The 12,401-nt window shown below is 42.6% G+C and overlaps 1 protein-coding gene across 1 annotated transcript in view; it reads left to right on the top strand.

Moving 5' to 3' along the window:
• The window catches only part of LOC122749583 (zinc finger protein 420-like), a 54,220-nt gene that overhangs the window by 4,375 nt on the left and 37,444 nt on the right, over positions 1 to 12,401 (top strand). Inside the window, exon 4 of the mRNA XM_043996015.1 lies at positions 1,021 to 1,147. Within this exon, the coding sequence (XP_043851950.1) occupies positions 1,021 to 1,147 (127 nt within the window). The remainder of the gene's footprint in view (positions 1 to 1,020; positions 1,148 to 12,401) is intronic.

Below are 12,401 nucleotides of genomic sequence, written 5' to 3'. Positions count from 1 at the left end.
TGCCTCTCTGGTCCATTTCACCTCTGCAGCACCTCTGGTCGATGTCCCTCCCCTCTGCAGCACCTCTGGTTGATGTCACCTCTGCAGCACCTCTTGTAGATTTCACCTCTGGTCGATGTCACCTCTGCAGCACCTCTTGTAGATTTCACCTCTGGTTGATGTCACCTCTGCAGCATCTTTCCAATGCTCTCCCTTCTCTTGACACTGCTTTAACCCTGGCACCGGTCTTCATTACCTCATCTCTTGCCTACTACTGCAAGAGCTCCTGGGAGGTCTGCCTGCCTCAGGTCTCTTCCCACTCCCGCCCCTTCTCCATCTAGTCATGAGTGATCTTACCATGTCTACTTTTTCTCATGGAGCTTCAGGGGCTCCCTCTCCTGTTTAAAATTTAACAGTCTTCCCAACCTGGTTTCTTCCCACCTTTCCACCCTTCATGCATGTTCCTTCCATCTGTGTAGACCAAGATTGCCTTCTTGCTGTTCTTCACATGACTGTCCATCTCTTACCTCCATGCCTTTGCCCTGACTTTCCCCTAATCTGGAGTGCTTTGTTTACTCCCCTGCACCTATTGGGTTTCTCTGCACATTTAAGACTCAGCTCAGGTCTCACCTTCTTCAAGAGGCCTTTCCCAGACCCCTCCACTGTGCATGCCTGCCTTGATTAGCATATAGCATATCCAATTGGGCAGGGAACTTGCATGTCATTACATTTTTTTTTTAATATTTTTTAAATTTATTTTTAAAGTATTCAGGTATTATTTTTTTTTATTTTTCCTGGGCAATGAGGGTTAAGTGACTTGCCCAGGGTCACACAGCTAGGGTCAAGTGTCTGAGGCCAGATTTGAACTCAGGTCCTCCTGAATCCAGGGCCGGTGCTTTATCCACTGAGCCACCTAGCTGCCCCCATGTCATTACATTTTACAAAAGAAGAAATGGAGGCCCAGAGACCTAGAAAAAAACACCTCTCTGTGTCTTCTTTGTCTCTTGTACTTCCTCAGTAGGTGTGTGCTTGATATTTCAGGAGCCTGTGACCTTCAGTGACGTGGCCGTGGACTTCACACAAGAGGAGTGGGGGCAGCTGGGCCCAGCTCAGAGGGAACTGTACCGGGACGTGATGCTGGAGACCTACCGGAACCTGGTCTCCCTGGGTAAGGAGGCTTCCCCCCTGCCCCCAGGTCCATGATTCAGTCTCTGCTCATTTTTGCTTCCTGGCTGGGATTCCTAGGGAGCTGATCTTGGAGCTGAGGTCCAGGCATGAGTGGATGTACATGTGGAGATTTAGGGTCTTTGTTTCATGTGTGTGTAGAGTCTGAGAGGTCGATTGGGGGTTTTTATACACACACTCACATGTGCACTTATATTAACTCAGAACTCAGAGTATGGACAACATCTACTCCAGGCTCCTCATGTACAGTGGAGGGACCTGAGGCTTCTAGAGATAAAGTGTGTGTCTTAGGGCCCTCAGACTCCAGACCCAGCTCTGAGTGTTATTCACTTCTAGGGGGCCCATACTATGGTTGTGTTCCCCCATCCCAGGGCAGCTGGGCCTGCAGGGGAATCCTGGAGCTGGAAGAGACTTGGTCTTGGTGCCTTTATCCCTGGCTGCTCCTCCTTGAAAGGAGGCCCCTTCTAGATTTGTCACTGCAGATAGACAAGAGTGTCCCCAAGGCACAAAGAGACCACACCATGACTAGGGCAGGGGTATCCAGAGGTTCCATCTCAGAGGACGTTTCCACAGCTTGGAGGGGGAGCTCCAGACCTTTGTGACTTCGTCTGAGAGGCTGGGATGGTGGGGGAGACATTGGTGGGTACTTGGGTTGAGCCATAGGCACAGAAGCCTGTGAGCTGGGGACAGAGCCCCTTGGGAAGGGGGGTCCAGGAGGAGTAAGGGCAGGCGGTATAGCCAGCCAGCCAGCCAGCCTGAAGGCCGAGTCCCCGGGGACCCAGGAAGGAGGGGGAGGAAGGTTTGTGGGGAATCCCAAGTGAGGAAGAGGGACCCTCCTCATTCACTTTATGTGGCCAAGGGCCTTTGTGAAGGTCTTGGGAGGTTGGCAGCAGGACCTAGTGGCTGGGAAGGGCAATGGGAGCACACCCAGGTCCAGAAGGAAGGGTTCAGCAGCCTGCCCATGATTGCATAGGTAATAAAGGTCAACATTCAAACCCAGGCCCTCTGAGGGTCATGAAGATGCCATCTGTGAGCATGGGTATCTGCACATATATGTGTGTGTTTGAGCCTCTGTGTGTATGTATGTACTTGTGTGCTCACAAGGGCTCACATGTGAGTGTGCACAATGGAGTGGGGGCATGTGCACACATGTGTGCTGACACGTCTGCAAATTTATAACGTAAACATATATGAGCACATGCATGTTTGGGCACATGTGTTTGTGTAGCCTTATTCGCATACATGGACACACATAATATGTATGGCTTTGTGTTGTACTGTGTTTCTGTGCATTGTGCATGTTGGTGTGTGCCTTTGCATGTACCTCTATGTGTAAACCTATAAACAGGTGTGTGCATGTATTTGTGCATGTATGCATGTGTTCTTGTTTGTGTGTGTCTAAATGTGTGTTGGCTTGTACATGTTTGCATGTATTTACATGAGTGCCTTATTGTGTGAACATGTGTTTATATGCACATGCATAAAGACACACAAGTTAATGTGCATTTGTGCATGGGTGCACATGTGCCCACATTACATGCCTGTGTGTGTCTGGAAAGCGCTGTGTGCACATATGTAGCCATGTGTGCATGCATGTGTGTACGTGAACATGCATACCATGTGGATGAATCTATATGAGCACTTGTGGGAAAACACAAGTATCTGTGTACACATGCACATAATGCCATCATGCACATGTATGTGCACACACCCACAGCTGTGTAGGTGCTTGTGTATGCATGTGAGTGCATATGTGTGCACATGAGGACAGCTGGGTATGCATGTGTTTGTGTATGTACCTCTGAGTGTGTCTGCACACGTGCATGTGCATACTTGTCTTGCGCCTATTTGTGTGCATGGGTATGCGTATACCTGCTTTTGCTTGTCTGTGTGCATGCATGTGCTTATATTTGCTTGTTTGTATCTATATCTGTGTGTGCATGTATGTGTCCATATTTACATGTGTGGACACATCTCTGAGTGTTACGTGAGGTTTTGTATAAGTAGGTATATTTGTACATTGGAGTGTCCATGTACATGGTTATATGTATAGCCACGTGTACATGCAGTGCGTGCCCATTTGTGTGTGCTTGTCTGCGTGCTTTTGTAGTCTGTGTTCTTGTGTGTCTATAGGGGTATGTGTTTGTGTGCATCTGAGTGTGTATGCATAACTGTGTATATTTGTTTGTGGGTTTTTGCCTGTATGTGCACATTTGTGTGTTTTCCCAGACACATACATCTCCTTTCATAGGTGCTTATTGTGTTGTGTGTGTGTGCATATAATTTTGTCTCTGCAAATGTATGTGCACCTCTATATGTATGCCCATGTGTTAGTGTGGAGCGTGGGTGTGGGTGCTTGTATGTGAATATTTTTTGTGTTGCTCAGATTTACCTTGATGCAATTCTCAACTCCTTCCTTTGGGGACCAATTTTTAACTGGGGAGTGTTAGCTAAGTGGCTCGCTGCAATATTGGGGCAAGGAAGGAGACTGGCAGCCTCCCTCAAAGCAGAACAGGATTTATTTTAACAAGAACGAACTTAAAAAAACAACAACACAAACAGGATCAGTAGGATCAAGGGAAAGGAAATAAAATGGGGAAAGGGAAATGATACAATCTTAAAAGATACCACTGCTCAGGAATCAGCTGAGAATACCAAGCATACAAAGCAGACCTCTTGTTGTTCCAGCGTCCCCAATTCTCCTCCCCTAATCCCAGAAACACCCCACACAGCCCTAGCCAATGGGATGGCCGCTCTGACAGTCACATGCCTGCCCTCACTAGGCTTCCAATCATTCTAATTTTGCCAGGCCCGTGCAGGTGTCAGGGAGTGGTGATGACGTGAGGTGCCAGTGTCATGGCAACGGCCACAACCAGTGGGTAGAGCACCATGGGGTTTGCGGAGCCCTAGGTCAGTACGTACCTGAGGCATAAAAACCTCAAATAACAATTAATTCTTTACTTGCCTCTCTCTCTCCACTACCTCCCCTTAGGGTTGTCTTCAGTTTTGTTGCCAGGCAGGTGATTCTCGGTGATAAGCCCTCCTCCTGTGCCTTCTGGAACACTGTGTTCCCGCTTTCTGCTCTTGTTTTTGGTGGCTGCTTAAGCCTGACTGTGGCTCCTTAGGCCTTGGATTTTTCTGGATGCTTTTGGCTTTGAGGATGTCTTTGAAGAGGTGACCAGGGGGCAGGGTTTTTTGGGGGGCGGGGCAAGGAGGGTTAAGTGACTCGCCCAGGGTCACACAGCTAGTAAGTGTCAAGTGTCTGAGGCTGGCTTTGCAGTTTTCTTTTAAGATTTCTTGTAATACACCACCCAGGCTTCAGGTACTCTAGAGATTCTTAAATGATCTCCCTTGTTTTTTTCCCTGGGTCAGTTGTTTTTTCTGTGAGATGACTTAATATTTTCTCCTAGTTTTTTCCATCTTTTGACTGTTTGGATGTTTCTCGCTGTTTCCTGTGTCACCGACCTGTTTGGTTCATTCTAATTCTGAGGGAGTTGGTCACTTGGGCAGTGTTTTGTGTCTCCTGAGCCAAGCTTTAATTCCTTTCCCAGCTCTTCTGCAGGTCTTCCTTCTTCCCCCATGTTTCTCTAGATCTGTCGTTTATGAAAACGTGTTTTAACTATTTAAAAACCCTTTTTGACCCACTGAAAAAGGCACTAGAGAAATCAAAGGTGAAAATAGTGGAATCATGAGGAATTATATTGAGGAGAGTATAGCATTAGGGACCACAGATGCTCTAGGAATCACAGGAACATTCACTGCTCAGGTCTTGGACAAGCAGTCACATGAGCTTAAGAAAGAGGAATTGCAGGGAGCTAAAAGACCAAAGGATAGGTAGTCCTTAATAAGAAGCATAATGCTCCTAATTGCCTCTGGAAAAGGGGATAGAGTGAGATTCAAGGAATAGGTTTAGAGGGATCCAACTGAATCTGGATTGGAGAGACACTAAGAACCTTTCCAATTTCAGAAGAGTTAACCCCCCAGGAGGAGGATAGGAGGATGGGACTTCTTCCAGGGGTGGGGAAGAGCAGATTAAGACTGGAGCTGTCAGGGGGTATGGGGAAAGGTAGAGAGCTTTTTAGAAAGAAGGGAGAGGGGCAGCTAGGTGGCGCAATAGATAGAGCACCGGCCCTGGATTCAGGAGGACCTGAGTTCAAATCTGGCCTCAGACACTTAACACTTAACTAGCTGTGTGACCCTGGGCAAGTCACTTAACCCCAGTTGCCTCAAAAATAAAATAAAATAAAAAAACATTAGAAAGAAGGGAGAGTTGGATATCATTACGAGGAGAGAATTAAATAGAGTTCTTTATATCTGGTGAAAGTCACAACCTAGAAGTTGGGAGACTCATTGTAACAGTAATCATATCTTTCAGGTTGGCTCTGATAATTCACACTTTTTGCCTAAAAATACCATTAATAGTTAGGACAACAAAGGTAGATGAATGCTATGGAAGTTTGTGATCCTATCAATGAAATAGAATATTAGGGAAAGAAAAAGGTTAAAACACCAGATAATAAAACAAATTACAGTTGAATATTCTATTTTGAAATAAAACTTACTCCAACATTAAAAGTTATTAAACACAGAAAACCATCATAATATTTGAATTGCTAGGGTTATGAAAACTTGAAATATCTGTGAAGCTTGAAGAAAACAGTAAAAGTTTAACAAAGTTAAAACAAAGTTGTTTTTAACTACCATACCATTATTAATGTGTGTAATTATTTCTATAGTAACTGCTTAATAGAGTTATTGAGAAAAGCTATGAAACAGCACCACTGCCAAATGAAACAAGTTTCTTTGCCATATTAGGGAAACCTCCAGTTTTCAGAATTTTAAAATGTATTCTTATTTTTCCCAGAGTCAAACATTCATTATACCTAGACAGGGAGTATCCCAGAGGGAGAACTTGAACCCAGACTTTTGAGACCACCTCTCTGTGAATTCACCGTAATACTGCATTTCCAAGCAAACAGTTTCAAGTATTTGTCATTCTTTTAACAGTTCCATCTATGACAATTTATAGCCCAAAAGAATACTCTATAATTATCAAATATCCACATTACAGATTGATAAACTGAAGTAACTTGCTTTAAGATCATGCAATTAACAAATTTCCAGATCCAAATTTTTAAACAATTTATGTTAATGCAAATCTCAAAATAAAATTGTGCCTTTAAAGCCCACACATCTTATTTGAAGACATATTTCACTTAAAATAGGATGAATAAATGCAGTTACAACTGGAACTATTCCCAAACAGCAAGTTCCATTTATCTGAAGCCCATCTATTAGCATTTCAATATCAGACCATTATTATCAATAAACTCATTTTTATCTAGTGATAAACACTGGTGACTTGAGAAGCCAGATAGTTCTCCAAATTTAAAAAGAACCTGATTAACCTTGATTTTGGGATTCATAAAACCTGGGGGAACAGAGGACAGGGTTTTTTTTGTTTGTTTGTTTGTTTTCGTGAGGCAATTGGGGTTAAGTGACTTGCCCAGGGTCACACAGCTAGTAAGTGTTATGTGTCTGAGGTCAGATTTGAACTCAGGTACTCCTGACTCCAGAGCCAGTGCTCTATCCACTGTACCACCTAGCTAGGGTTTTTAATGGGGTAACAGAACAAAAAGGGAACCAAAAGATTGCTCTAGAGTGACATATAGCTAATTAATGTAAATGAACCTTTGACAAAAGAAATAATAGAACTGTTCCTAAGTTAAGTATAGGCGTTACTGACTCTGAATAGAAGTTACTTAATATAGGTGGACCCTTTTTACATAATAACATAAAGTCCAGAGAGTAAGGTGGGGAACATTGGGAGGGGACAGGTTGCTTGGGGGAAGGTCCATAAGTCCATCAAAAGTCTGGAAATGACAAAGACAGTCAGCCCCAGGCAATTCACCTGTCTGGGAAAGAGAGGACTGGGTGGGGAATCAGTTCTCGGTAATTTTTGCAGTTCTCATTCCTTCCTCTTGGTTAAGAGGAATTCCAGAATTCGTTGATGACCAAAAATAGCATTGGGACATGAAACAGGATCCTCAGGCCATGTCCAGATATCTTGGGACAGCAATCTACACTGATGTCTGCTGCTTCTCTTTCCTGGTCAGGTGAATCTTAGTGTTGTTGGTAGTGTGTCTGGGGTCTGTGTTCAGGGGTCTGAGTCTTCTTCAGATGTGATAAGTGGATCCAGCTGTCAATTCCTTTCAGCCAAGGGGTTGGTCAGCAGCACTTGGTAGGGAATCCTTTTCTAATAGGCCCAGTATCCAGGTTCCAACTGTTGGTTAGACTGAATTAAGGTTGAGCCACTAGAAAATGACTGAGACACAAGATAATTAAGGTGATGAAGAGTCTGGGTGAGTCCTTTACAATAAGACAGAAGGGAGGCCTTAATGAGGAGGGAGTCACTTGAGGGAGAAAAGAGAGGCATAGGACACCCAGAGATGATTTCAAAATATGAAAGAGAATGCCTACCAAAAGGGGTTGCCCTAAGGTTCAGAAGAACTAGGAGAAGGGGCCTTTGGCTATGGCAAACCATCCATAAACTTTCCAAGCTGAAATTTAATGATTCCAAAGATAAGTTCTACCAAACCTGAGGATTGGGGGTGGTAAGCACAGTCTAAATGTTGAAGTACTGGCCAGGAAGCTAACAATTGTAAGACAATTGAACCAGTAAAAGAAGTACCTCAATCAGTGCTAACTCCATTAGGAATTCCCCAGGTGGGAAAAATCTTTTCTGATTAGTATTTGGCTACAGCTGTTGCAATAACTTTCTTATAAGTGAAAGCTTCTACCCAATGGGAGAACATGCAAGCCATAATACAAACTTATAACGAGAAAAAGGCGTAAGTTGAATAAAATCAACCTGCCAGATTTGAAGGAAATTTCCTAGGGGGAGATTTTAAGGACTTGCTAGGACATTGTAGATAATGTCATATGCAGGTCATGTCCATTTTACCACCAGAATTTGCAGATTACACTAAGCAGTTTGTCAGGACTCCAGTGACTTCCAAGAGTGAAGGTATTCCATCATAGGTCAATGGCAAGAATTGGGGAGAATTGGGCATCCATTTGACTCATACCAGAGCCCAGAGTTTTTATACTTTTTACACTCTTCTAGCTTTTGCCTGTCTTGGAAGGGATAGGACATATTCCTTTGGACTACAGCAAGCTCTGCTGGGGTCAGTGTTAATTTGGGGCCAGGTCCAGGGGATATAATGGAAGATAGACTAATAGGGAGTGGGGTTTTCTGAGCAGCCTGCTTGGCATGCAGGTCAGCAAGGGCATTAACCCAGTCATGGGGAGAATCTTCATGGGAGTGTCCTGACATTTTAACAATCACTGCTGCTAGCAACAAAAGGGAGTCCAGCAATTTCTAGATATATAGGACTGCCAGAGGACATCAGAAACCCTTTATATTTCCATAACATCCTGAGATCCCCAACACATACCTGCTATCCGGCAAAAATATTCACAAGCCTGAGTCAGGGCTTCAAATTCAGCCTGTTGTGCTGAAGAGCCAAAGGAAGGGGTCAGTGACCTCATCTGTATAGGTGATAGCATACCCAGCATCATTTGAGACAGGAACCATCGATGTTCTGTCTCAGTTTTGGATAGAGAGATCTCTAATCCTTCCAGACAGACTATTGGCTAATATCAGATGTCCTAAAAACTTCAACCTGAGAACAAGATACTTTTTGGCATGAGGTGAGCAAAATGGAGTCAGTTTTTGAAAACTGGAGATCCAGGGAGCAAAGGAGTAACTCATCCATATACTGGAGAGGGTGGAGCCTATAGGAAACTTAAAGTCAGCAAGGTCTGCCTTTAAATTTGTGAAAAGTAGGAGGGATTCTCAGAAGCAGAGCAGTCCAAGTGTGCTGCAGGCCTTCCCAGGTAAAAGTAAAGTAAAAGTAAACTGGCAATTCACACCAAAGGACCCACTGAAAAGGCACTAGAGAAATCAAAGGTGAAAATAGTGGAATCATGGGGAATTCTATTCAGGAGAGTATAAGCATTAGGGACCACAGATGCTCTAGGAATCACAGGAACATTTACTGCTCAGGTCTTGGACAAGCAGTCACATGAGCTCAAGAAAGAGGAATTGCAGGGAGCTAAAAGACCAAAGGATAGGTAATTCTTAATAAGAAGCCTGTTGCTCCTAATTGCCTCTGGAAAAGGGGATAGAGTGAGATTCAAGGAATAGGTTTAGAGGGATCCAACTGAATCTGGATTGGAGAGACACTAAGAACCTTTCCAATTTCAGGAGAGTTAACCCCCCAGGGGGAGGAGAGCAGGATGGGACTTCTTCCAGGAGTGGGGAAAAGCAGATTAAGACTGGAGCTGTCAGGGGGTATGGGGAAAGGTAGAGAACTTTTTAGAAAGAAGGGAGAATTAAATAGAGTTCTATATATCTGGTGAAAGTCACAGCCTAGAAGGTGGGGAGATGCATCTTTTTTACATTTTCATTAGAAATTAATTGTAACAGTAATCATATCTTTCAGGAAAAAATAGACGATACCTCATTAAGGTTGGCTCTGATAATTCACACTTTTTGCCTAAAAATACCATTAATAGTTAGGACAGCTTTTAAAAGGTAGATGAATGCTATGGAAGTTTGTGATCCTATCAATGAAATAGAATATTAAGGGGAAAATGTTAAAACAGCATAAATGTTTTTAACAATAACACCAGATAGTAAAACAAATTACTGTTGAATATGCTATCAATTAAAAGTTATTAATCATACAAGGCCATCATAATATTTGAATTGCTAGGGGTATGAAAACTTGAAATACCTGTGAAGCTTGAAGAAAACAGTAAAAGTTAAAACAAAGTTGTTTTTAACCACCATACCATTATTAATGTGTGTAATTATTACTGCTTAACAGTTATTGAGAAAAGCTCTGAAACAGCACCACTGCTAAGTGGAAGAAGTTTTTCTGGCATATTAGGGAAACCTCCAGTTTTCAGAATTTTAAAATGTGTTCTTATTTTTCCCAGAGTCAGACATTCTTTATACCTAGATAGTGAGTATCCCAGAGGGAAAACCTGAACCCAGACTTTGCAATCACCTCTTTTGTGAATTCACAGTAGTACTGCATTTCTAAACAAAGTTTTGAGTATTTGACATTTTAACAATTGCACTTATAACAATTTATAAACTCAAAAGAATACTCTATAATTATCACATATCCAACATTACAGATTGACAAACTAAAGTAACTATCTTTAAGATCATACAATTAACAAATTTCTAGATCCAAATTTTTAAACACTTTGTCAATGCAAATCTCAAAATAAATGGCGACTTTAAACCCCACACATCTTATTAGAAGACATAATATTTCACTTAAAATAGGACGAATTAATTCAGTTACAACTGGAACTATTCCCAACTAGTAAATTCTCAGTTTATCTGAAGCCCAGCTATTAGCATTTCAATATCAGACCATTATTATCAGTAAACTCATTTTTACCTGGTGATAAACACTGGTGACTTGAGAAGCCAGATAGTTCCCCAAATTTAAAAAGAACCTGATTAACCTTGATTTGGGGATTCATAAAACCTGGATTTAAACTAATATTGAAGATCAATTCTCAACTAAAATCAAGCTATAGTCTAACTGCCTCTGTGTAAATTACCTTTCTGACAATTCTACTTTGAGTGGCAAAGAGGATTGCTAACATAGTGCAAGATAAAGGACTCAGCTTGAAAAGCAAGGGACACACATACACATATAGGACATTTTAACACAAATAGCATTTTACAAGGACAGACACAAAAACAATAAATAATGGTAAAAGATTCTTAAGAAAATTTGGCATGCACAAATTAAGTTCTCCTCTATCTTCAAAGACCTATTCATTTGAGCCAGATCAATTGTTTTTTGTTTGTTTGTTTTTGTAAAATTAGACCTTTTTCTGAGGGACAAAATGTCCTATCAAAAATCCTATTTTCCTCCCTCTTTTTAAGAGGAAGGAGGGTTCTGATTCAGATTCTCGCTTAATTGATTCAAAATGCCATTGAAAAAGGAGAAAAGAAAAAAAAAAACCAAAGTCCCACTCAGGGCCTTTAGCTGGCAGAATCAAGACCAAACTCAAAAAGGAGTGACCCCACTGTGGCCACCAGTGTTGTGGGTCAGACTTGAATTCTGCTAGCACTTGCAATCATGTGGTACATGATTTGAAAACAAGACCCGGCAGCCATCCTTTCCAGGACCTGTCGGAGTGGCCACACATGGTCCATAAAAACCTGCAGCCATCCCCTTTTGGGGGACCTGTCAGAACGGGCCCATTACAAAAATCATCCATGGACATAACCAGACTCCCGACCAAAGAGCTTTTAGGAACTCAAGCGAAAAGGACACGAGTTCTGAATTTGAGAGACCCTTACCCGGGCCAGGCCTCCGAATTGGAGTCCAGACTGAAACACAAAAGATTCCTGCAGACGCTGAGCATCCGGAGGTCAAAAACGGTGGCTGGCTGGGCATGAAGTCTTCAAATCCCGGAAAGAGCCCCCATATGTTAACCTGGAAATTAAGGAAACAATCAATATAGGAGAAATAAGGTCTTTAATGGGGCAGAGGAACTATAGCTCCTGGTATCGCAAAGCTCGGAAGCTAGAAATACCCAAAGAAGGGAACAGAGGACAGGGTTTTAATGGGGTAACAGAACAAAAAGGGAACCAAAAGATTGCTCCAGAGTGACATATAGCTACTTAATGTAAATGAACCTTGGACAAAAATACTAGAACTGCTCCTAAGTTAAGTATAGGCGTTACTGACTCTGAATAGAAAGTACTTAATGTAGGTGGACCCTTTTTACATAATAACATAAAGTCCAGGGAGTAAGGTGGGGAGCATTGGGAGGGGACAAGTTGCTTGGGCGAAGGTCCATAAGTCCATCAAGAGTCTGGAAATGACAAAGACAGCCCCAGGCAATTCACCTGCCTGGGAAAGAGGGGGGGAGGGGGCAGAGAATCAGTTCTCAATTCTCAGTCCTTTTTGGGGCATTGAGTGTTGTTATTCCAGAATTTCAAGGGCGACTCAGGCTGGAGACCTGCAAGCTTTCGGTGCTCCTGACGGGTCTGCTGCCCCTAGTCTAGCCCTGTGTGTAATTTAAGATTCTAAATGTGGATTCTAATGTGTTCCCCCAGTTTGGGGGAAACTGACTAAAAATCACTGATAAAACGAGTTTAGGTTTTTAAGGGTTTATTGGAAAATAGAAAGAAA

This window comes from Dromiciops gliroides, chromosome 3, assembly GCF_019393635.1.
Source record: "Dromiciops gliroides isolate mDroGli1 chromosome 3, mDroGli1.pri, whole genome shotgun sequence".
NCBI classification, from domain to species: Eukaryota; Metazoa; Chordata; class Mammalia; order Microbiotheria; family Microbiotheriidae; genus Dromiciops; species Dromiciops gliroides.
Note: the sequence above shows the minus strand (reverse complement) of the source record. Positions and strands in the feature narration are given on the sequence as shown.